Source organism: Cinclus cinclus, chromosome 26 (genome assembly GCF_963662255.1).
Source record: "Cinclus cinclus chromosome 26, bCinCin1.1, whole genome shotgun sequence".
Classification (NCBI taxonomy): Eukaryota; Metazoa; Chordata; class Aves; order Passeriformes; family Cinclidae; genus Cinclus; species Cinclus cinclus.
This window is the reverse complement of record NC_085071.1, coordinates 5,285,234-5,310,605: the sequence shown is the minus strand read 5'-3', so window position 1 is coordinate 5,310,605 and position 25,372 is coordinate 5,285,234. Positions and strand designations below refer to the sequence as shown.

The 25,372-nt window shown below is 62.5% G+C and overlaps 1 protein-coding gene across 1 annotated transcript; it reads right to left on the bottom strand.

Moving 5' to 3' along the window:
• Nucleotides 1–2,367: 2,367 nt before the first annotated feature.
• Nucleotides 2,368–24,170, bottom strand: KCNQ4 (potassium voltage-gated channel subfamily Q member 4). Its single transcript, XM_062508843.1, has 19 exons — nt 24,135–24,170; nt 22,414–22,712; nt 19,854–19,907; nt 19,695–19,767; nt 17,643–18,175; nt 9,174–9,264; nt 8,417–8,543; nt 8,169–8,344; nt 7,953–8,078; nt 7,732–7,869; nt 7,517–7,612; nt 7,211–7,299; nt 5,988–6,143; nt 5,072–5,116; nt 3,377–3,597; nt 3,177–3,279; nt 2,957–3,088; nt 2,701–2,839; nt 2,368–2,586 (listed from the first exon to the last, which is right to left on the bottom strand). The coding sequence occupies exons 1-19, from the start codon at nt 24,168–24,170 to the stop codon at nt 2,368–2,370; spliced, it is 2,853 nt and encodes a 950-aa protein (XP_062364827.1).
• Nucleotides 24,171–25,372: the final 1,202 nt, after the last annotated feature.

Below are 25,372 nucleotides of genomic sequence, written 5' to 3'. Positions count from 1 at the left end.
GGAGCTGGGGTGCTGGAGCCCCCACCAGACCCCCATGCCCGGGTGGGGCAGCTCTGGGAGCAGCGGGGCAGTGTGAGCGGGGCAGGGAGGTGCTGCTCCCGCAGTGCTCGGCTCCGAGACCATCCTGGGGCGAGTTTCTTGGCAGGAGGCAACCAGGAAAGGCAGGGACTGCTCCGCGGCCAGCTCCGGCTTCCTCCCGAGCCAGCGGCACGGGAAGGGGCCACCTCAGCCCCCGACGTCGCAGGACGTGTGGTCCCCGGGGGACGCCAGCTCACAGCCATGGGGTGAAGCTTTGCTGTCCCCAGAGGAGTCTGGGGGCTCCTGGGGAAGGGAACTCCACCCTCATCTCCTTGGGATGGTTTCGGGGACATCGCAGCGTTGTCGCCATTTGTGGGGGGGACACACCAAAACAGGCAGGTGGGGCACAGCCCCTCCCGGGGCAGCGACCCTTCCCTGTAAGGTGCCAAAAAAGCCGCGCACTGTTCCTTCTGCAGTGACATCAACCCTGCACCTCCCCTCCCCTTTCTCCCAGGATGGAACTGGGGAGGGCGAACGAGCCGGAGCTGGGCTCTCAATCCCATCTCGGTGGGTTTCTGCAGCTTAAGGGGTCGGGGCGGCGTCCGGACATTTATGTTGCCTGGCCGGACATTTGTGTCCCCCGGCCGGACGCTGCTGTCCCCCTGTCGTGGTTCGGCGGCAGGGCTGGAGTGCCACCTCTCGGGAGCGCCGGGAGAAAGACGGCAGCAGGCGGGCAGCCTCTACTCCAAACTTTAATGAAACAAATAAATTAATAAGTTAATCAAGTGAGGTAACTACCGCTGGCTCGGGGGGGGGGGGGGGGGCTGCGGGGACCAGCCAGCTCCAGGAAGGGGATCCTAAGGGTTAATTCCTGCGTGCAGCTGCGGACAAAGCTGTCACATGCACCTCGCCCCACGGCCACCCACCCAGAACTGTCCCCTCGTGTCGCACCGCCCGGGGACACCCGGGGTGAGGGGAGGGGTGCAGGAGCGGGGTGGGGAGGGGGGGTTCAAGCAGCTCTGTCACGGCCCGCGCTGGCCACATGCACTAACGGGGCGAGCAGGCTCGGGGGTCCCCACTGTGCCCGGAGCAGAAGGACGAGAAAAGGGGGTGCGAATGTCGCGGCCCGAACTCAGAGAGGAGCGGTGCGAGCAGCCCAGGAGAGATCCCGGCACTGCGGGGTCACCACCGAGTCCTCCCCGGAGCCTCGGAGCCCCAACCCGGCGCTTTGGCACAACCCCAGTAGTGTACTGGGAAGCAGCGCCGGGACTGGGAGGGGGATTGTGGCAGTGTGGGAGGTGCCGTGGGCTCTGCTGTAGGTGACATGCAAGGACACCGCCCTGTCCCCATCAGGCAGGTCCCCTCCAGGCCCGGCCCGTGCTACCCGGACCACAGAGGGGACAGGGACACGGGCAGGGACAAACTGAGCACCGCGGGACCCAGCCGGGAGGGAATTCCTCTAAGCAGGGGCTGGGACACAGGGGGAGGGACACTCCTTGGGGACGGGGCCTGTGCCTGCATCCCTGCCTTCCCCACAGCCCCTGCTCAGCTTCCTGCCTCCAGAGCCACCATCGGTGGAGATTTTCCCTCTGGCCCTGAGCCCTCAGGGCCTCCAGGGCAGCACAGTCCAGCCCTGGGAGCTGGCAGGGCGTTGCTTATTGCCTATGTCCCCTCGGGTTGCTCTTCCCAGGGGTGTTGCATATTAAGACATTATTGCATAAATATATATATATATATATCTTCTATATATATATTGCCCTGGGAGCATGCACGGGCAGGCAGAAGGCTCTGCTGTGCTTCTGGAGAAGTGCAGCCTGGTGAGGGGGGACAGTCCCCTGCTCCCCCACTGGGGACCCCGAATGACACGGGTAGAGCCACCCTGGGTCGTGCCCCCACACCCCTGCACTGACTGCGAGAGGGAGATGGGACCTTGCATAGCTGGTGGTGGCCCCGGCTCAGCTCTGGGCAAACAGGCAGGACCTGTCCTGAGGGCTGGGGTTGGGGTTCAAACCAAACCCCAGGGGATGGGGCCAGCCCGGAGCACCCCCACCACAGCTGGGGAGCACTCAGGACCCCGGAGCTGGGGGTTGTCATCCCGCAGGAAGACAGGAATATCCTAGGATCATCCCAGGAACATCCCAGGAGCACCCCAGGAGCGTGGACTGCCCATGCCACAGTGCCACAGGCACCCCGCTGCAGCCATGTCCCCGCAGAGGAAGACTCGATTCAAGTAACACGGCGAGGGACAGCGAGGGACAGCGAGGGACAGCAAGGGACGGCGAGGGGAAAATGCCACGCCGCCCCCAGTGCCCCATCCAGGCGGGCAGGGTCCATCCCTCTGCCTTCTGCTCAGTCCATGTTGGCGCTGGCCGACCTGGAGATGTTGAGGGTCTGGGCGGACACAGAGATGTCCTCGTGGTCCACGGGGCTGTGGTAGTCCGAGGTGATGTCGGGCTCGCCGGGCGGCACCCGCACCGCGGCCAGGCTGAAGGAGTTCGTGGAGCCCTTGCGGAGGCACTGCGAGTAGAGACCGAGCAGCAGGTCCAGCTTGTGCTCGATGGATTGCACCTGCAAGGGGAGCAGGGCGGGGCTCAGCCGGGTCTAACCCCGCGGGAGGGGTCCCGGGGGGCTCGGCTCTCCCTCCGAAGGGACGGTGACATTCCCGGGGTGTCCCCTCCTGACCTGCCGCTCCACTTTGACCACGCGCCCCATCATGCTGAGCTCATCCACCAGCTCTCCCTCCAACGCTGGCTTCTCGCCTTTCTCCCGAACTTTCTTGTCTGCAGGGAGCGCCCGATCCCTGCCCACGATCTGGTCCACGCTGGCAGGGAGGGAAGGGGCAGAGCTCATCCATCATTCCCAAGGGCTCGGGAGCCCGCTAGGGATGGAGCTCTGGGAATGTGGGAAAACCCCCAGGGTCACCTGCAGGGCGCCTCACCGCGTCTGCAGGCTCTTGATCCTGCCCAGCATGTCCAGGTGTCCGGCTGAGTACTGCTCGATGACATCCTTGACATCGTAGGGACGCAAGGTCTCCTTGAATTTCCTCTTGGCCACCAGGAATTTCAGGATCCTGCAGGGACAGCCGGGCTGGAGGCAGGAACGTGGCGCCCTGGGGGTGCTCTGTGCACACCTGGGGACGCGGGAGGGGACAGTCTCACCTGACAGCCCGGATGAGGGTCTTCACTGCCGGCATGATGTCCTCGAAGGTCAGGTCGCAGGGGGAGCTCCTCTCCTCGCCACTGTCCTCCGGTGGGCAGTCAGCTGTGGGTGCCAAGAGCGGGTGGATGGCAGACCCCGAGGGCTGTCCCGAACCCTGCAGCCCCCCAGTGTCCCCCAAACCCCTCAGCCAGGGGCTCACCCTCAACGGGGGTCCGCGGCTTGAGCCTCAGGGATGCTCTGAACCGGGTGCGGTCGTTGAAGCTCCAGCTTTTCTGCACCTTGGTGGGGCTGGACGCCTCAGCCACGTCCTCGGTGCTGGGGGAGCGGTGCAGGGGCGGCCCCAGGTGCTGCTGCCGGCCTCGGCTGCCCTGGCGCTGGGAGCTGCTCAGCCGGATCCTCTCCTTGATGCCCATCTTGTTGCTGCGTGGGGACAGCGGGAGGGCAGTGTCAGGGACGTGGGGACGGGGTCGGGATGGTCCCTGGGGTGAAGAGGGGGTGGCCGTGCTGAGCTCAAGGAGAGCTCCCGGCAGGTGATGGGCACAAGCCAGGCCAGGAGCAGGCGGTTCCTGCAGGGTTGTTCCTTTAAACCCCTTCTTTTGGTTCCAAGGGCGGGGAAAGGAGGTGGCAGACAGGGACAGAGGGGACAGGCGGCTGTGGCAGCAGGGGACACGCGGCAGAGCCACCTTTGAGCTGAGCAGAGCTCTGCTCCTGCTCCATCCCTGCTGGCACGGGGTGTTCCCAACCCGGCCAAGCTGCTTCATCCTCCTCCTCCTCCTCCAGGCTGCACCTCCCAATCCAGATTCTGCTCCAGCTCTAACGCGAGTTCTGCTCCCAAACCCAGCTGCAGTTTTGGGGTGGGGGGAAGCACCAGGCATTGTTTATGCAGGACCTACACAAAACCCCCGTATTTTTCGTGATGAGAGACCCCAAACACCGCTCAAGGGGACACACAGGGAAGGACCCTAAAGCCGGGGAGGACACGGGGTGAATCCCACGCCCGGTGCAGGACAGGCTCCACGAAACCCAGGCGTTTGGGGACCTTCCTGGATTTCCTCAGGCAGGGCAAGGCAGGGATACAGGCAGGGTCCGGGCGGGGTCCGAGCAGAGTCTGGGCAGGGTCCGGGGCTCCCAGCCCTTTCCCGTGCTGGCAGGGGGGGCTGCCACACATCCCACCCATCCAGCGGCTGTGCCAGAGGGTGGGAAGGGCTGTGTCCCGGGAATCAGGCTGCGGCACACAGCTGGGATGGGATTTACGGGATTTACGGGATTTATCCAAGTGCAGGAGATCGCTCATCAATCACCCCGTGCTCATCCACGTTGCAATGGGGAAACTGAGGCAGGGAGGCACGGCGGGGACAGTGGGGACAGCCAGCTCAGTCCAGGCCATGCACAACTCCCCTGCCCTGCGGAGGGACCCCCAGTTCAGCCTGCAGCCCCCGTGCGTCAACCCCCAGCCCTCTCCATGCTGCAGGCAGCCAGGCAGGGAATGCACCCATGCATCCCGAGGTTCCCGGGATGAAGGGCACGGGCAGGACACGGTACCTCCGTCTCCACGTGCCCCACGTCTGCAAGAGCCTCCTCTTACCACTAAAGATGGGGCTGGAGGGGCAGGGCAGAGACACAGGAGAGAAGAGAAATCAGCCAAGGCCAGCGGGGAGCGGAGCGTCCCGGGCCACCGCGTCCCCGTGCCCCGCAAGTGCCACCGGTGAGTGCGACATCCCCGCCGCTGCCGGCAGGGCAGGATGTTTGTGTAGGTCCTGCATGAACACCTGTGCGGTTTCTCGGCTCTGCCGGAAGGATTTAGGGACAGTCCCCGAGCAGAGGGACCGTGGCGGCCCCGCAAACCCCGGCGGGTTCTGGTGGGGGGCTCCCCGCGGCCGGGGGCGAGCGTTACCTGAGGCGTAAACACTTGTGGGGCTGCGCGTCCTCCTCATTCCAGCTTGGGGGTAGGGGGGACACGGCGGGTTTGGGGGGAGGGTGGAGGGATGGAGAGGAGGAGGATGAGGAGGGTGAGAGGGAGAAGGGAAGAGAGAGAGAGAGGATGAGATGTTATGAGAAGCGATGCTCGCGGGGGAGATGGGCGGGCTCAGACCCCCGAGGGGGGTTCGGTCCTTCCCCTGCCAGTTCCTGGTTGGTCACCGAGCCCACGGAGGAGCCCCCCAAGCCCCGAACTCACCTCGGGGAGCAGGTCCCTCTCAGCCCCACACCTGCAGCCTCAGCCCTGCTGATGTGGCATTGCGGGGGAAACTGAGGCACGAGGCCTCTCCCCACCTAACCCTGGCGCTGGTGGCCCGATCTCCTGGCGGGGTGGCCAGAGTTGGTGGCACACTCTTCAGGCAGAGGGGACAAGGGACACGATGCAGAGCAGTCGCCACCAGCAGCAGGGCAGCCTCAACCCCTCTTTTCTCCTCATGGGCACCAGGAGCTTTTCCCAGCCCCAGGCTCGGGGATTTGCTCCTTCCCACGGCTCCATCCCGCCGGGATGGCACCACTGCCCTTGCCAAGGGATTTGCTGCCACACTCGGCTACCCTGTGCCACATCCCAGGGTCACGGCCACATAAAAAACGCAGCGAGGTGACCTCACGAAGGTACAAGAGCCCAGAGTGTCCCCGTGGATCAAACCTGTCCCTTCTGGAGCTGGAACAGAGCTGGGAGCACCACAGGGGCAGGAGGGATGCCCAGCACGAGCAGGGCCAGCTCGGGGAGGTGGCACCTCGGGATCTGGTCTGGCAGTGACAGTGACAGGGCAGGAGGGCACAGAGGAGACAGAGCAGAGAGGAGGGAGAACACGGGGGCTGCCCCCTCCTACCTTTCCCCTGAACACACGGCCAGGCTGAAGCTTTTCTGGGCAGGGGTGAAGGAGTGATAGGGCGGTGGGCCTCTGTCAGGCCATTTTTTCACCTCTGAATTCCTAAATCCTCCGTTGCGGACCCGGTGCAAATGCTCAAACATAAGGACCAGCTCTCTGAGGTCGGGGTGAAATAAAAATGGGGAGAAATTAAAATTTCCAAAGCAAACAAAACCGGCAAAGTGAGGCTGAGCAGCTCCGGGTCCTCCTGAGCACAAACCAAAGCAAAACCAGAGCAAAATAAAACAAAACTAAACAAACAAACAAACTAAAAAAAAATCAGACTTTTTTTTTTTTTTTTGAGATGGTTTCTTAACTGGGGCGGATGGGGCAGGGGAAGGGTCCTGGGACAGGATTCCACAGAAGGAATCTGAGAAGGATGGATCAGTCAAGGACAAACGTGGGATGGGGTGGGAACATGGGGACCTGTCACCATCAGATCCTGGGAGCTGCTGGAGCAGCCAGAAGGGGAAATCTCAGATCCAGCAGGGATCAAATCTGGCTCCGTGTGAATTCGACTGCAGGGAAAACAGCTCCTGGCACAGCAGGAGGGGCAGCAGAACCCTCAGTGATTCCCAGGATCCGGGGTGATTCTTGAGAAGTTGGGACTCAGGGCCGGGGCTGTCAGAATCCCTGCCTTTGGAAAAATTGAGGATTAATATGTCACATTGCCAGAGCAGGGCAGGACACACTGGAGCAGGGCAGGCAGGAGGGCAGGGATGCTCCCAGGGATGTGGCAAACCCTCGGGATCTGCAAGAGAGATCTGGAAAACCTCTGGTGAGCCTTTGATCCACCCACAGTGGCAAAATCCCAGGGATCAGGGAGGGACACTCTGCAGGAATGCGATGTGGGGCTCCCACTGGATCCACACTGGAACGAGCTCCTGTCCAGCTGCAGCTCCACCACCACAGCCCTCGGGTCCCCGAGACACCGTCCCGTTCTCTGTGGTGCTGGAGGAACGCTCTGGATGTGGTGAGAGGGGATGGAATGGGGAGGGATGGGTGCTGTGAGGATGATGAGGATGAAAGAGGGTCCTTCAGCACACTCCCATCCTGGGAAGGTGTCGCTGCTCCTCGATCCCACCGATCCCCCGGAGGTTCCACACGGTCCCTCCTGGTTTCCCAGGTTGTTCGTCCCCACGGGGACCCCCGTGAGCCCCCCAGCCCTCACCCCTCCCGCCTACCTGAAGGCGGGCAGGAGGCTGTCGTAGTAACACCACGTGGCCGTCAGGTACGCCCGGCTGGCATCCGTGGAGTACAGGCGCCAGGCAGCCTGCACGGGAGAGAGATTCCCAGGAATCGGGATCCATCGGGATGGGAGAGCCATCCCCCGGAGCCATCCATCCATCCTGGTCCCCACAGGGGGCAGCGACCAACCCGCAGGATCTCGGTGCTGGATGTGGGGCCGGGTGTTCGAGGGCAGAGCAGACAAGGGGACAGCAGAGAATTCCCGGGAAGGGTTGGGACGGGACACGCCAGCCCTGCCCTACCTGGATCAGGTTGGCCGCCGGAGTCCGCCTCTTCTCGAAGTGCTTCTGCCGATGCTGCTCCTGCACTTTGAGGGCGAAGCCGGAGCCCAGGATCCCCTGGGGACGGGAGGGGACAGGGCAGTGGGTGCGGGCGCAGACCGGACCCCACACAGAGGCACCTCTGCCCCTTTTCTCCCCTATTTTTGCAGAGGAACCCCTCTCCCGGCCCTACTCACGGCGGGCAGAGCGAAGAAGGAGATGCCGAGCAGGGCGAATCCTGCCGCCAGCATCCGGCCCAGCCACGTCTGCGGCGCCTTGTCCCCGTAGCCGATGGTGGTCAGGGTCACCTGCGGGGGGACGCAGCAGCGGGGGGCCTGGAGGGCGCTCCCCCACCACGGCCCCATCCCACCCTCCTGCTCCCCTCCCGGGGCCGGGGGGCCGCGGGGACCGAGCTTACCGTGCCCCACCAGAGCGAATCGGCGTAGGTGGCGAACTGGACATTGGCGTCCTTCTCGGCCAGGTACACGAGGAAGGAGGCGAAGATGAGCACCAGGAAACCGATGTACCAGGCGGTGATGAGCTCCTGCGGGGCACGGCGGGTCGGACTCGCTCGGGGGTTGGGGGGAGGGAGGGGGGGGCGTGTCCGGGGATGTACCTGCATGCTTTTGCTCACCTTGCTGTGGGCGTAGACCACGGAGCCCAGCAGCTTCCAGGTGCCTCCGCGGCGATCCATGCGCACCATGCGCAGGATCTGCAGGAAGCGCATGCTGCGCAGCGCCGACGTGGCGAAGATGTTGCCCTGCGTGCCCGCGGCGATGACGGCCACCGAGGCGATGAACACGATGAAATCTGAGGGCACGGCGAGGCTCAGGGGATGCTCGGGTTATCCCAAATTTCGCCGTCCGCCATCCCACCCCGTACCTATCACGCAGAAAGGTTTCCTGGCGAAGCGAAAGCGGCCGCGCCAGCCGCGGTAGCGGCAGCAGCAGCCGGCGGCCCACACTCGGATGATGTACTCCATGCCGAACACCACGATCATCACGAATTCCTGCCGGAGGAGGTGGGGGAAAGAGGGTGAGAGGGGCAGGGAGAGTGGAGGAGCTCAGGTTGGAGGGGGGTGAAATGAAACTGGGCTGAGAGCGGTGCGTGATGTCACCCCAAGGCCACCGGAGCCACCCCGGGGGGATCAGGGCGGTGAGACCGGAGCCGTCGGGGCTGGCTCAGAATCGCTGCTCTGCTCCTCGCCCCGAGCTGGGTCCTTTTCCTCCGCCGTCAGCATTGTCCTCCTCTCTCTCGCACAAACAAGCCCCCGTTCTGCTTACTCGCAGGAAAGTCACAAGGACCTTCCCAATTTAGTCTCCATCACTCGGGAGAAGTCCCTGCGTCAGCTCTTTCTGACAGTTTGGGGGAAAGTTGCCTTTTTTAGCCCCTCGTGCCCTGCCTTTTCCAGCGGTTGCTGCCTCTCCCCGCGGCACGGAGGGACAATGGTGGGATGGGCCACCCCGAGCAGCGGCGACACCCAGGGCCAGGCCACCCCCGGCGTGCCATGGGAAGGACAGCGACATCCCGGCTGGTGATGAGGTCACAGCGGTTCTGTCCGTGATCTTGCCCGATTCTTGTAGGATATAAAGTGGGGAGAGGAAATCCGAGCAGCAAACCCTGCTCCTGCATCACTCACCAGGATGAAGAGGCACTGATTGGCCAATTTTTGGTGCTCCTGGATGGTGGAGAAGACCGACAGCACCAGGCAGCTGAAGACGAGGAGGAATCTGGAAGGACAAAGTGTCAGTGGGGGGCACAGGGACAGCCAGGGGACCCCCAGCCCACGGTGCTACCCCCCACTCACAGCCTGAACCCCCCAGTCAGGACCCCCACAGGTCGTGGCAAAGCCACTGGGGACACATTTTGCCCCTAGATGGTGTCATGGAGCCTTTGGGAAGCCCAGGAGCTGCCGTGGGGCTCAGTGCCAGCTCTGCCGCAGCCCTGCAGTTTCTTAATTAAAGGCAGGGAGGGAGGCAGGGAGGGTCCTCTGCTGTGGAGGGCTCTGGTGCTGCAGGAAGGGGACCAGAGCTCCTCCGGACTGTCCCCAGATTCACTGCCACCGTGGGGATCTGCCAGCAACACCTGGGAGGTGTCAACCCAGGGGAAAATTCCCCAGGAACAGCTCTGAGGCTGCTCCTCCCCAAACGCTGGGCTCAGGCACGAGGGGCTTTGGCCCATTTAAAATAAGGAGAGGAATAAAAAAGAAAAAAAAAAAGAAAAAAAAAAGAAAAGAAAAAAAGAAAGTAGACTCTGAAGCTGAAGCAAATGAAACCTCCAAAAATACACATTTTTTTTTCCCCTGATCCAGCGATTCTAAAAAAGGAAAGCGGAGGGCTCATGCCACCAGCCCACGTGATGGCGAGCGAAGGGTCACTCACTGCTCCGTGATGTCACCACAGCTCCGGGATGGCATCGGGGCTCCGGGCACACCACGCTGGGTGACACTGGCACGGCCTGGCTGAGCCCTGGTGGCACTGGCACCTTGTCCTCGAGCTGGTGGCACCCATCTCACTGCCAGGGCTGGGAGCTCATGGTGGCAATGCCCAGCGGTGATCCAGGGCTGTGAGGGGCTCAGTGCCTGCTCAGGGACACGTTCCCATCTCTTCGTGTCATTGATGTGGAATTTTTGGGCAGAACTACCTGCCTGGGCCAGTAGAGGGGTGAAACCTGTCCCAGATGTCCCGACTGTCCCAAAACCCAGGGGACACAGCAGAGAGGGACCAATGCTCTCTCCCTCAGTGGGACCGTCCAGGACCCCTCCCCACTGACCCCACAGCCCCGTGTGGGGCTGGGAGCTCTCAAACCCGACCCTGTCATGAGAGGGATGAGGGTGGCACAGCCTAAAGGGGACAGCTGGGTCCCCTTCCCCCCAAAATGCTGCTGGAGGTGGAACCGACAGCAAAAAATCCCTGGGAATGGGAGAAGGGCTGGATGCAGAGCTGGAGGAGGGAGAGCTGGAGCCAGGAAGGGGCCAGGGGTGTCACAGCCGTGTCACCACCCTGCAGAGGACACAGCAGCTCTGCCGGGCAGTCCCCACCCGCAAGGCAGAAGGTTGGAGTCTGCTCCTTCTCCCTCTGAATTATTAATTGGGGTTTTTTCCTCCAGCGCAGCAGTTCTGGAATTAACCCCCACTGGGAACAGCGGCACCCCCGCGGCACGGGCAGGGAGCGCCGGGGCTTGGGCTGAGGAGCAAAACACGGCCCAGGGCAGAGCTCGGGGCTTTGTGCATCATCAGCAATAAAAGATTATCCAAGCAGGATTTAGCAGGCAATTACACGGGCAGCGGAGCACAAAGCAGAGGAGAAGGCAGAAATCTCCCAGCCTGCAAAGATCTGAGTCCCTCGCCTCATCCAGCGGGCAGGAAGGGGGTCCCCAGCGCCTGGGCACACGGGGGGACCTGCAGTGGGTGGCCCTGACTCTGGAGTGATGGAAACCTGCCCTCCCTGCGGGGTGGGGAAACCTCCCAGGCGGCATCCCATAGGATTTGGGGAAGGATACAGGCACGAGAGGCCCCAGGGAAAGGAACTTTCTGGGAACACATCACCTGCTAGGAATTAACTTGTAAAGCCTCGGGCAAATGCCCCGTCCCGGCTGCCGGCAGCGCTTAAGCGGCTTAGGGAAGGGTCAGATGCTTGAAGGCAGCGAGGGGAGCCAGGAACCAGCATCCCCCCATCCCTCCCGGGCAGGAATTCTGCTCTCAGCCGCTCCACCAAGCACCCAGCCGTGTTTCCCACCCTCAACCCTCCGTCAAACACCCCTGGGGAGTGGCGGTGCCAGTCTCCCATCCCAGTTCGCCGCTCTTCCCACCCTCCAAGAGGAGCTGAAAAACCAAGGAATGCTGGCAAGGAAATGAGGAAGGGGCAGAGAGAGTGGGACAGGAGCTTCAGGGCTTCCTCACCTCCCTGCTCCAGGACCCCGGGGGATGGAGGGAGCGGAGGCTGAGCCAGTGCTTCAACTCTCCCGAATAAAATTCCTATTTCCAGCCCCTTCCCGGCAGGGTCTCCCCCCTTTTTCCAGCGCATGTCACTGCATGGACCCAGCAGGAGCAGAGCCCGGCCCCAGCAGTAATGAAACCTCCCCAAGACAATAATGAAAACTCGGCGGGGAAGGCAAAATCTCCTCAATTAATCTTCATTAGGGTGGGCTTTGCCATCTGCTGCTGCCCGAGCCGGCCGAGGAACAGGTGAGCCGGGAAAGCTGCTGAGCTCAGGGGAAGCAGGGCCAAGTCGGCCTCCCTGGCTGGGCAGGCGGGCACCAGTTGGCTCCCAGTGCCCCCCAAATAGCCCTGGACAAAGAGGCTGCACCCCAAAACAGCCTGGGATGGGCTGAGGGACCGGGATCCTTGGAGCCCGTGGGGCTGGATGGGGATGGGACAGCCCAGCCCTCCCAGGAATTGTCCCCGAATCCCCGGGATTGTCACGGGAGTGACCCCAGCACTGGCAGGGCTGTCCCGGTTCCGCTTTTCCCGAATCCCCGGGATTGTCACAGGAGTGACCCCAGCACTGGCAGGGCTGTCCCGGTTCCCCTTTTCCCGAATCCCCGGGATTGTCACGGGGGTGACCCCAGCACTGGCAGGGCTGTCCCGGTTCCCCTTTTCCCGAATCCCCGGGATTGTCACGGGGGTGACCCCAGCACTGGCAGGGCTGTCCCGGTTCCCCTTTTCCCGAATCCCCGGGATTGTCACGGGAGTGACCCCAGCACTGGCAGGGCTGTCCCGGTTCCGCTTTTCCCGAATCCCCGGGATTGTCACGGGAGTGACCCCAGCACTGGCAGGGCTGTCCCGGTTCCGCTTTTCCCGAATCCCCGGGATTGTCACGGGAGTGACCCCAGCACTGGCAGGGCTGTCCCGGTTCCCCTTTTCCCGAATCCCCGGGATTGTCACGGGAGTGACCCCAGCACTGGCAGGGCTGTCCCGGTTCCGCTTTTCCCGAATCCCCGGGATTGTCACGGGAGTGACCCCAGCACTGGCAGGGCTGTCCCGGTTCCGCTTTTCCCGAATCCCCGGGATTGTCACGGGAGTGACCCCAGCACTGGCAGGGCTGTCCCGGTCCCGCTTTTCCCGAACCTCCGGGGATGCCCCGCGCCGGGGCACAGGCGGTGCCAGCGATAGCTCAGCGGAAGGAAAACACCACGCGCCGCAGGATAAACAGCTCAACCGTGGGATGAGCGAGCAAAACAGGCTCTGGGAAGGCACGGATCCCTTCCCTGGCGGCATCTCAGCGCCTAGGCCGTACCCTCCAGCTGTGCCACCGCTGGAAATTTGGGATTTGGATTAAAACTGCCCCAGGGCGGCTCCAGCGGGGATGGCGATGGTGTTTCACCCTCCAGGCTCCCCATGCCGCGAGGTTCAGCTCCGTCTGCAGCTGTTTAAACAGCGTGTCCCATAAATCCCCGGCCCTCGGCCCCGCAGCCCTTCAGGAGAGGTGGAGCAGGGGATATAAATAACCGGGCTGTAGCGGGCCTGTTTGCACCCGTAACCATGGCACGGAGCGTCCCACGCCGCCCAGAAGAGAAGCAGAAAAGCTCCGAGTGTTTCCCCACGAGCAGGGAAAGCGCAGCCGGAGCCAGGAGCCGGCACACGCTCAGAGCCTGGCCCGGCTATCAGTGCTGCTCCCAGAGCCCTCCAGCCCCGGCGGGGAGGCAGCACGGGATGTTCCCAGCAGCTTGAGGAAGGCTGGAAGCAAAGCTGGGATGCGGAGCGCGGCAGCTCCCTCAGGGTGACGTCCAGCGACATCCCACAGAGCATGTGGTCACAAAAACTTCGTGTTTTGAGAGGCAAATCTTGCTGGTGGCATCAGCCGGCACCCCCGTGGCACCCAGCACCCCCCGGCCCCGCCGTGCCCACGGGGAGCACGGTCACAAGGCTCCCGTGGCCGGTGCCAAAATGCTCACACGGAGCAGCCGGGATAGTTTTGCTCTTGGATCATCTGGCAAGGAACGGGCTGGAGAAGGGGGGGAAGGAACTGGAGTGTTTCCCGAGGCACCTCAGCAGAGAAATGGGGGCTGTCACCCTCCTCCAGCACCTTGGGGGTCCGCAGGACACGGGGATATTTGGGGCACAGGGACATGGGTGATCCTGAGGAGTCGCCCCAAAGCTGGGAGCCTTAAAGAGTGGAGGGGAGGTTTGGGATTGCTGCTAGGGGGGTACAAAGAACAGAAAACTCTCCCTGCACCCCACTGGGACACCCAAACTGGCATCTCCTGTGCTGGCCTGGGGGGATACGGTGGGAGCTGAAAAAAAAAAAAAAACAGTAGAAAAAAAAAATCAATGCACCGTTTCATGTTGCGCCGAAGTCGCTTAATTTTATGCCCTGGTGACACCACATCGGGCAGGGGAAAGTGCTGTGCCGGCTTCTCCTGCCGCTGGCATTGCCCCTGAAGCAGCTCCTGTTTCAGCCCCAGGCAAGGTGGCCCTGGGGGCACAGCCCCTGCTCGAAGGGCACGGGTCCCTCTGCTTGTGGCCATGCCACCGCCCCAGCTGGGGGATGCACAGGTGACAGAGAGTTAAAAGCCTTCAAGGAGCTAAATTCAAAGAGGTGGAAGAGTCGAGAGTTAAACTCAAGAGTTTAAGAGAGGTTTAAAGGTTAAATTAAAGAGTTTTTTTTTTCCAGGCAGGCGGTGGAGGGATTTTCCTGCAACACATCCAGGGCTCCAGGCCTAGGAATTGCCCTGGGGATGTTGGCAAGGGCTGGCACTGCCAGCATGGCAGAGAAATGTTTTCCAAGCAGTGCTGGAGGGCTGTGACAAGGTAGGGGAGTGGCAGGGGTGACAGCCCCACCGTGCCCTCCACACCCGTCTGGAACAGGAGCCAGGCACAGGGATACTCCGGGAGGGCCGAGCTGTCACCTCCGGCCCCTGCCCGGATCCCACATCCCAATTCCAGAGTCCCAAGCCAGCCGGGATTTCCCAATGGAGGCCAACCCCGAGTAGGGAGAGCCTGTGCCTGGCATCCCTCTCCCAGTGCCAGGGCTGCCCTGGGACTCTGCCACGAGCTGCCACCCCCGTGTCCCCACAACGACACCGAATACCCAACAGGGACAAGGCTCCCGTCTCCTCCCTGCCTCAGGGAAATTCCTGCCCCATATGGGAAATCAGGGAGCTCGGCCTGGCACGGGGGACGCTGCTCCAGGCAGGGGATTGCGGCTGTTCCTGGTGCTGCTGGCTCAGTCTTCCCTAATTTGCTCCAGGTTAAACTGTTCTGGATGGAAATGTTCCTCCAGGACCAGCAAAAGTGCTGAGCTGAGCTGCTGGTGCACCCAGCAGCCGTTTCATAACCATCGGCACCGGCTCCCAGCCCCCGGGAGCCGCTGGGGATGTGGGGGGCTGGTGGGTGGGCAAAGACAAACCACAGCCAGAACAGCTGGAACTGGACACCTGGAAAACCGGGTGGAGCAGCTCCAGGATGCAGGAACCCCCTGGCAGGGCAGCCCCTGCCCGCGGGACACGCAGCCGTGCCCGTGCCAAGCCCGCAGCAGCTTTGCCGGGAGCAGGGAAGAACCTTCCCTCCGGCTAACGAGGAGGAGATTGGAAAAAGGAAGTTCTTATTTTTCCTCCTGGCCCTAAAGCCTCTCGCTTAATGCTCTGGGCTCCCTCCCGGATTTGCTCCGTAAGCTCCAGGGCTGGGAATTCTTATTCCAAGAAGGCGAGGCACGGCTTGGTGAGGCCGGCCACGAGGCTCTGCTCGTGGTCAGCGTGGGGCTGGAGGGGCTGGGGGAGACCTCGGAACCTCGGATTTCCACCCGCACGGGCTCCCATGTCCTCACCATCCCCTTCCCGGAGCATGGGAGCGTTTGGGGACATCCATCAGACCCCAAAAGCGGCTCCGAGCCCTCCTAGCCCCAGCGGGCGAGGAGGGGCTGCAGAAATGATGCAGCAATCAAACCGAGCCCGGAGCAGGTGCTGGGATAAGTTTTGGGAACAATTTTCGACAGAAAGAGGTTGAAGCTGGTCAATAAAACGCGATGGGCTCGGCCCCGCTCCGCGGCTCCGGGAGGGAAGCGCGTCACTTCTCAGCGGGTATTTCCATTTTAGCATTTTTCAGCCCTGTCTCGGAGCCAGCCTGCTCGGAGGAGGCAGCGCAGCCGGGGCTCAGGGGACCGGTCCTGGTCACCAGCAGTGCCCTGACCTCGGGCCGGGGGCTCCGTCCCCGAGGAATGGGAGGGAAGAAGAGGGGGGTAACACCTTCCTCCTCTTTTGTTAAACCCAAGGATTGCGGCACACAAATCATCCCCGACAACTTCAGAGCCGCTGCAACAGCTTCGCAGCTCCCATCTGCTGCGAGAGAGAGAGAGAGAGAGAAAAAAAAAGAAACCCAACAAAAAATTTGGAAGAAGCCAGAAATGAGCAAGATTACGAGAGAGGCTTCACAGAACAGATGTCCGCACCTTGCACCCACTGCGGAGTCTTCCCACAGGATTCGGGGGGTCCCTGGCAGGACTCTGCCCTGCAGCTGCCTCAGCCCTAAAATTAAGCGAGCGAGTGAACAAAAACCTCCCCAGCAAAGGCTGGAGACGTTTGGCTCCTGCTGCCGGCGGCTGCACATCTTGTGGAACGAAGCCCAGCACCCAGGATGAGGGCCAGGCGCGCTGGGGTGGCAGGGGAGGGACTGGGGGGGCTTTGGGGAGGGGCTCTGCAAATGGGGCCGTTTGTCCTATGTGTGGTTTTTGGGGCAATCTGGCTCAATTTGGGGGGAAGAGCAGGTGGAGGGAGCTCAGGGGCGGATATCCCAGCTGGGTGATGAGCAGGGACACATCTCTTCCACACCCCAGGGGTGTCTGTGCCGTAAATCCCGATTGCCTCCCCTGGCAGGGGGTTTGGCCGCTTTTCCCTGCAGGAGAAGCTCTTCCCAGGGTGGGATTTTCCACGCAGGGATTCTGGCTGTGGGAGCCCGCTGTGGTTACAGATGAGCCCCGGGCTCGTGTCCCGGTTCCCTGGGGAGCTCAGGTGCCCTTTCATCCAGTGACAAATTCCTGCTGCCAGCTCGATGTGCTAACTTAGGCAAGACCCATTTTCCTGCTTCTTAACGAGCTCCGGCTCCCCCACCCCAGAAACGACGCAGCTCCGCGGCACCGCTCCAGGAGAGAGGGAAGGAGGTAAAATTTTACTTCATGCCCTCACAGAAGGTCTGTGCCCACCCCTGGCACACGCGAGGCAAAGAGGGAAAACACGTCCTGCCCTGTGGCTGTCGCTGTGATGTCCCGGCAGTGTCCCCAGCAGTGTCCCCAGGTCCTGGCTCTGTACAGCCCCCCCAGAATGGAGCCACCTCTGTCCCTGCAGCCTCCAGGTGTGTTGGAGACCCCACAAGTCTCTGTCACACCCCCCCTCCCCCCGAGGGGGTGAAGCTGTTCTGAGCGCTGAGCCCGCATGCCAAGAGCCGTGGGATGCTCCGATCCAGCGAGGGAAGCTGGAGCAGCACCTCAGAGCTTAGGAAAACACACGGAGCAGGGAAAGGAGCAGGTGTGCTCCGGGGAGCATCCCTCTGGCCCTGGACATGGTGGGGGATCGACGGTGACCCAGGAATGGGCGCAGCTCCCGGGGTACAGCGGTGACAAGATCAGCCCCGCTGTCCCCATCCCAGCCCGACACGGCTCTGGGGTGGCACTTCCGCCTTGTCCCAGCACTGCGACGGGTACAGGACAGCAGAGGGTCCCCGGTGCCATCCTGACCTGTCACCCCTCGCGGGTCCCCTGCCTTTGAGGGTCCTCCCACGCTCAGAGGGCCCGGCCAGGGCCAGCGGCAGAGCGGGACGGTGACGCGGCTCCCGGTGCCACCGGGAAGGGACTCTGGGCCACCCCGGAGATCGAGTCCCGTCCCCGGGGACGCGCTCAGCTCCTCGCACCGGACCCTCTGCCACAGACCCTCCGCCGGACTCGCTCCCCCCCGGTGGCGGATCCCGGCACCGGCACCGGGTCCGGCGGCAGGAGCGTCACCGGCGCGTCCCCCCCGCCGAACCGGGACAAACTTCCCGGTGGAGCCCGGCGGGGCTGGTTGGGAACCTCCGCGGCACTCCGGGTACCCTCGGTGCTCCTTCGCCGGCAGCACCCGATCCCCGCCGCCCCTGGGGCAGCCCTGGGGGCTGCGGGTCCCTCCGGTGCCCGGTACTCACATGAAGACGTGGTAGATGAAAGCCCAGCCGCGGGGCCGCTCCAGCACGTTGTAGAGGCAGTTCTGGAGGCGGCGGCGGCAGCAGCGCGGGGCCCCGGCGGGGCGGGGGGCGGCTCCGGGGAGCGGCCCCGCCAGCAGCCCCCGGCGGCGGGGCGGGGGTGGCGGCGGGGGGGTCCCACCGTCGGGACCGGGGGTCCCCGCACCCTCGGTCCTCACCGCCGTCAGCGCCGCCCGCCGCTCCCCGCCCGCCGCCGCCGCCCCGGCCATGGCCGCCCCGCTCAGGCCGCCGCCCGCCGCATGGCCCCGGCTGCCGCGGGACCCCCGAGCCAGCCCGGGACCGCTCCCGGGGACACCTGCCTTTAGCTGCCCGCCGTCGCAGCCGGACCCTCCCCCGCCGCCGCCCCGCCGGCCCGGCCCGCCCCGCCGTACCTGGCCCCCGCCCCCGGGGATCCGCGGGACGGGGCGGGCGGGGAAAGCGGCGTGCGGGGAGGCGGCGGCCGCGGGGGTGGAAGGGATGGGGTGGTGGGTGGGCTTCTGTCAGCCCCGGTCTGGATACGGGACCCTGCTGGGGGCGGGGAGCGTCCTGGGGCATCCCGCCAGTGAGGATCCCGCTCCGCGTCCCATCTGCATCCCAGTCCGCATCCTGCACCGCGTCCCAGCTTCATCCCAATCCGCATCCTGCACCGCGTCCCAGCTTCATCCCAGTCCGCATCCTGCACCGCGTCCCATCTGCATCCCAATCCGCATCCTGCACCGCGTCCCAGCTTCATCCCAGTCCGCATCCTGCACCGCGTCCCAGCTTCATCCCAATCCGCATCCTGCACCGCGTCCCATCTGCATCCCAATCCGCATCCTGCACCACATCCCAGCTTCATCCCAATCCACATCCTGCACCACATCCCAGCTTCATCCCAATCCGCATCCTGCACCGCGTCCCAGCTTCATCCCAGTCCGCATCCTGCACCGCGTCCCATCTGCATCTACATCTCATCCCAAACTGCACCCTACACTGCATCCTCAACCGAATCACATCCCAACCACATCCCAGCTTCATCCCACACTGCATCCCAAACTGAATCCCATCCCAAACCATGTCAGTGCCTGCTAAACTGTATCCCAAACTGCTTCCCACATCATATCCCAAACAGAGGTCTCCTGGAGAGGATGGAGCATCCCTGGAGGAGACAAAGCGTCCCTGGAGGGGATGGAGCAAACCTGGAGAGGATGGAGCATCCCTGGAGGGGATGGAGCATCCCACCCCCACCAATCCTCCGCAGACTCAGCCTCCAGCCTGTCCCAGTATTTCCCAACTAAGACTCTCAGCCTTTTTCTCTTCCCCCTCTCAACCTCCCACCAACAGAGTGGGGAACTGAGGCAGGGCGCTGGGAATTCCCTTTCCAAGCTGGATCCCAGTTGGATCCGTGTGCTCTCTCACCTTTGGAGAATCCGAGTGCTCCCACCAACCCCTGCAGGTTCTCCCGGAGCTGAGATGAAATTCAGGGCTTTGGGCAGTGAATTATTTAGTGGCAGTCAGAGATCCTGGCACAGCGCGGGCCCTCGTGAGCACTGCGGGATTCGGGAGGTCTCGGGAATCGCACACAATAAATAGACAAGTTTCATTTACTCGCGGGAAATGGTGCTGTTAAACCCACAGTTCCCCTCCGAGGACGCCACATAAACCCCACGCACAAGGGATAAGAACCGTGGAAGCTGAAATCCTGGAAATCCAAACGAAATTCTCCCTTTCATCCATCCCTAATTCCTGCATCACCACAAAAAGTGTTTCCTGGAGCATCCCCCCAGCTTGTCTGGCCCCTCTCCCGGCAGAAGCTCCAGCGGGAGCACCCTGACCTTCATCCCGCTGCCTTCGGAGCCGCACATTCCCCTCGCTGGAGGTTTAGGTTTCACCTGGGATTGATTAAAACCTCGGGGCTGCGGAGGGGGCAGGGTTGAGCTGACCTGGAAAAGACTTGGGTGTTCAAGGGCCAGGTGGGAATTGGGTTATTCCTGCGGCTGGGGGTCACCACAGGCAGTGGGCAGCTCCCATTCTCACCTCATCACCTGCCCAGACCTGGGAATCTCCATCGATCTGGGAGCTGGGAAGTTTTGGGATGGAGCCAGGCAGTCTGAATCAACATGGCACCAACCCATCCATCAGAAGCGGTAGAGATTTTGGGAAAGCATCCCAGGATTTGCTGACTTTGCCCCACACCTGCCCGGCTTCGAGGGTCCCACAGAGCCACTCGCGATCCCCGCCCCGATGAAACTTTAAAAAGGATTCCAGAGGCCGGGAATGGCGAGGGGGAGGCCTCTGTGCTTGGAGCCTGCTGCCCTCTCGGGACTGCGGCTCAAGTTCCTGGCACGGACCGACAGCCAGGATTTGCATCCCCAGGATTTCCAGTAAGTTTTGCGGGCTTGGAATGCGGCTGCAGGGCTGGGGACAGGGGCCGTGGGACCAGGGACAGCCGGGACCCCTGACGGGGACACAGCGACCAGGGCAAAGCCCCAGTTCGTCTCCCCTCATGGGGGGTATTTGGGGAACATCGTGGAGAGGAGGATTCATCCAACCCTTGTGAGCGGGGGAGTGACTGGAGTGACTGGGATGGGCAGAGCTGGGGACAGGGGCTTCGGGGGTCCCAGGGGTGGCATTGTCGCGGTGGGGCGAGCGCTGGTGACAGCGGTGACAGCGGCGCGGGGAGGGCAGCGCAGCACCTGCGCCAGCAGGAGGCTTGGCCTCGTCCCAGGGTAATTAACTCCTGGCACCGCTCGCTGGGACAAAGCAGCGCCTGGCACAGCCCGGGCTCCTGCGGGATGGGGAACCCCCGAGCAGGGGCTGGGGGCTGCTCTGCCCCACAGCCACCCCAGAGCCACCCCACAGCCACCCCACAGCCACCCCACAGCCGCCCCAGAGCCGCCCCACAGCCACCCCACAGCCGCCCCACAGCCACCCCAGAGCCACCCCACAGCCACCCCACAGCCACCCCAGAGCCACCCCAGAGCCACCCCAGAGCCACCCCACAGTCACCCCACAGCCACCCCAGAGCCACCCCAGAGCCGCCCCACAGCCACCCCAGAGCCACCCCACAGCCACCCCAGAGCCACCCCAGAGCCGCCCCACAGCCACCCCACAGCCACCCCAGAGCCGCCCCACAGCCGCCCCACAGCCACCCCACAGCCACCCCAGAGCCACCCCACAGCCGCCCCACAGCCACCCCACAGCCACCCCACAGCCGCCCCACAGCCACCCCAGAGCCACCCCACAGCCACCCCACAGCCGCCCCACAGCCACCCCACAGCCGCCCCACAGCCACCCCAGAGCCACCCCACAGCCGCCCCACAGCCACCCCACAGCCACCCCAGAGCCACCCCACAGCCACCCCAGAGCCGCCCCACAGCCACCCCACAGCCACCCCAGAGCCGCCCCACAGCCGCCCCACAGCCACCCCAGAGCCACCCCACAGCCACCCCACAGCCACCCCACAGCCACCCCACAGCCACCCCACAGCCTCCCCACAGCCGCCCCACAGCCACCCCAGAGCCACCCCACAGCCACCCCACAGCCACCCCAGAGCCACCCCACAGCCACCCCACAGCCACCCCACAGCCACCCCACAGCCACCCCACAGCCTCCCCACAGCCGCCCCACAGCCACCCCACAGCCACCCCACAGCCACCCCACAGCCCGGTCCCCGCGCTCGCTGTCCCCGAGCTGGGAATGACTCCAGCAGCACCGGCCGGAGCTCGGGCACAGCCCGGGAGGAGCAGGGAGCGGCCCCGCTCTGCAGCCGGACGAGGCAGCGGCTCGGTTCCTCTCTCCAGCTCCGGAGGAGAGGAAGGAAGGATGGATGAGGATGCCGAGAGCTCCCAGCGCCGGGACAATTCCCAGCCAAACCTCTCCAACAGTGCAAGGTCCTGCGGAGATAGAGCAGAGCGGAGAAGAGCCGGAGCTGATTCCCGAGGGATGGGGACTTCGGTGGCGCAAAGATGACATCTGGAAAGTGGGCTCTTGAGTTTGGCCAACTGTCTCCAGGAGCTCCTGTCCCTATTCCAGTGTCCCTCTGGGATCCTGGACCCACAGCGGCAGCTTGACCTTCACCGCAGTGAGCTTTCCTTGGAAAAGGGGGCCGGAGGTGGCAGCCCCGGAAGGGACAACAACCCTGGGGAAGGGACAACAACTCTGGGGAAGGGACAACAACTCTGGAGAAGGGACAACAGCCCTGGGGAAGGGACAACAACCCTGGGGAAGGGACAACAACCCTGGGGAAGGAACAACAGCCCTGGGGAAGGGACAACAACCCTGGGGAAGGGACAACAACCCTGGGGAAGGAACAACAGCCCTGGGGAAGGGACAACAACCCTGGGGAAGGGACAACAACCCTGGGGAAGGGACAACAACCCTGGGGAAGGAACAATAGCCCTGGGGAAGGGACAACAGCCCTGGGGAAGGGACAACAACTCTGGGGAAGGGACAATAGCCCTGGGGAAGGGACAACAGCCCTGGGGAAGGGACAACAACCCTGGGGAAGGGACAACAACTCTGGGGAAGGGACAACAGCCCTGGGGAAGGGACAATAACCCTGGGGAAGGGACAATAGCCCTGGGGAAGGGACAACAACCCTGGGGAAGGGACAACAACTCTGGGGAAGGGACAACAGCCCTGGGGAAGGGACAATAACCCTGGGGAAGGGACAATAGCCCTGGGGAAGGGACAATAACCCTGGGGAAGGGACAATAGCCCTGGGGAAGGGACAGCTGTCAGCAGCCAAGCTCACAGCAAACCGAGCGTGGCACTGTCCCAGTGCCAGAGGCCGCTGCTGAGCTCATCACCCCGAAGGAAAAGCGGGATCTCGAACCGCTCCTCCTCCTCCTCCTCAGCTTCATCCCGGGTCTCTGGAGGTGTGACCAGCTCTGCTCCTGTCGCACTCGCCCTGTAGATTGGTGGCACTGCAGACTGGTCACACACAGAAGGAGCGATGTCCCTCCCGCGAGTGTCACCGCTCGTCCAGCCTCTCGAGGGACGCGTGTTCGCCTCTGTGTCATCCCACGCCACCCAGTTTGTCACCGCGGTCCCCTCGCAGATCAAAGGAGGCCGTGAGTCCTTGCAGGGAAAGTCTGGCTCCTGTCACTGCCCGGTGTTCCAGTCTCTGATGTCCCCAAAGCACCCATCCTGTCCCAGTCTCCTCGGGGAGGGCAGGCAAAGCTTTACTTCTCATCACCTAAATAAAAAATAACTTTTTCCCCGATTACGATTTATTTAGGTATTAAAATCCGCCTCTTGTATATGCTAATGAGGTTAATTAAACACACACTCTCACATCCATGATTATTACTCAGATCCGATGAGGAGAAGATTCCGTTCTGAAGTTTCTATGCCTTCAACAAACCCTATTTTTGTGCATCTGATTGAGAAGGTTTTTATTGAAGACGACCACACTTCTCGTGCCCCTTTCGACACAATCAGGAACTGAAATAATCAGCCCGACCATCCCCAGCCCCTCTGATTCTTCGGAACTCAACAGAGTTTATTTAATATTAATGAAATTTCATTCACCTCATGCAACAGCTGGAAACTCCATTCGGGAGCAGCATCACCCTCCCATTTTCTGTCATTTGAGCGATTTATTCCCATTCAAATTTAACCTATTTCCACAAACCCGATGCTGCGGGTAAAGAGCTTTTGCTCAGCAGAGCCTCGCTGGCTGCCGGGGGCTGATAACGGCGAGCAGCGCCAGCTCCTCTGTCCTGCTCTTCATTCCATCCTCACCAGCGGATTCCCAGCTCTCCAAACCCAAGGGATGCTTTTCCAGAGGTGTCTGGGGGGGGGGCACAGGAGGTCATTCATCTCCTCCGGGCAGCCCCCGCCGGGTGGGATCAGCTGTTGGGGTCGGAGATCCAAATCCGCATCCCGGTTCTCCTATCCCGCTCCAGCTCTTCCTGCGGCAGCGTGGGAAGAGAGGGATGGGGCTCCGGGCCCCCAAATCCAGGGAAAGGGATCTCTGAGCCCCCAAATCCAGGGAAAGGGACCTCCGGGCTCCCAAATCCAGAGAAAGAGACTTCCAAGCTTACAATTTTAGGAAGAGGGGTTTTTGAGCCCCCAAATCCAGGAGAAGGGATTTCTCAGCTCACAATTCCAGGGAAAGGGATTTCTGAACCCCCCAATTCCAGGGAAAGGGATCTCTGAGCCCCCAGTCCCAGGGAAGGCACCTCCGAGCCCCCATCCCACCTGTCCCATCCCGTCTGTCCCGTCTCTCCTGTCCCGTCCCGGCTGTCCCGTTCCGGTTTTCCCACCTCTCCTATTCCCACCTCTATTCCCACCTCTCCTATTCCCACCTCTATTCCCACCTCTCCTATTCCCATCTCTCCTATTCCCACCTCTCCTATTCCCACCTCTCCTATTCCCACCTCTCCTATTCCCACCTCTCCTATTCCCACCTCTATTCCCACCTCTCCTATTCCCATCTCTCCCGTCCCATCCCGCTCCAGCCCTTCCCACGGGAGCCCTCTCGTGGCCGATCCCACTCTCGAGCATTCCCGAAATATCCTTTTCCCGGTCCCAATTCCATCTTTTCCCAGCCCGGCAGATGCTGCTCCAGCCTGGCACGTCCCGGCCCCGCCCGCTCCCTCCCTGCCGCTGCTCCCAGCAATCGCGGAATCGGGAAAACTTCGGGAATCGGAAAAATCCATGGAGTTACAAAGCGAGGAGGGACCGGGACACCTGTGCCAGGTAAAGGAACACCTGAGCCAGGTAAAGGGACACTTGAGCCAGGAAAAGGGGACACCTGTGCCAGGTAAAGGGACACCTGAGCCAGGTAAAGGGGATAACTGTGCCAGGTAAAGGAACACCTGTGCCAGGTAAAAGGGATACCTGTGCCAGGTAAAGGGGACACCTGAGCCAGGTGAAAGGGATACCTGTGCCAGGTAAAGGTATACCTGTGCCAGGTAAAGGAACACCTGTGCCAGGTAAAGGAACACCTGTGCCAGGTAAAGGGACACTTGAGCCAGGAAAAGGGGACACCTGAGCCAGGTAAAGGGGATACCTGTGCCAGGTAAAGGAACACCTGTGCCAGGAAAAGGAACACCTGTGCCAGGTAAAGGGACACCTGAGCCAGGTAAAGGGGACATTGTCATGGCAAGGGATACAGCTGGGATAAGGGGACACAGTCAGGTAAAGGGGGACACCTCTGGCACAAGGGGGCACCTGTGCCAGGTAAGGGGGTACCTGTTCCAGGACAAGGGACATGCTGTCACTCAAGTCCCTGCCCGGAACGTGCCACAGGTGAAGGACGAGGGAGGGGGATGAGGTTGGAGCCAGGTGGGATTTGGGATGTGCTCCCAGGGAATGGCCTCAAGCTGTGCCAGGGGAGGGAGGCTCAGGAGGAATTCTGCATGGGAAGGAACTGCCCAGGGAGGTTTGGAGGTGCCCAGGGAACACCTGGATGTGGCACTGGTGACAAGGAGGGGGTCGGGCACAGCTTGGACTCCATGACCTTGGAAGGATTTTCCAACCTTGATGATTCTGAGGGCAGAAATTCCACCTGACTGGGAGGAAGACCCCAAAAGACCTCGGAAGGACTTCCTGTCCCTCCTCCCAAAACTTGGCGAGATTTTGAGTTGCCCAAAATCTCCGAGCTCTGTTGGAACACTGGGGAGGGGGGTTCTTTTTGTGTTAAATTTCACATATTTACCCCAAAACCTCTCACACCACCTGAGCTCTCAGCCAACCCCTTGTCC

What these genes read in the sequence shown, in the direction of transcription:
- KCNQ4 (XM_062508843.1), bottom strand. Translation starts at nt 24,170, where the DNA reads ATGCTCGAGAGTGGGATCGGCCACGAGAGGGCTCCC. An exon ending in AGGTCTGGGCAGGTGATGAG is followed by an intron (nt 18,176 to 19,694) that starts GTGAGAATGGGA and finishes CGGGGCTGACAG; the next exon opens with AAGCCCACCCACCACCCCAT. An exon ending in CGGCGGCCAACCTGATCCAG is followed by an intron (nt 7,300 to 7,516) that starts GTAGGGCAGGGC and finishes TCTCCCGTGCAG; the next exon opens with GCTGCCTGGCGCCTGTACTC.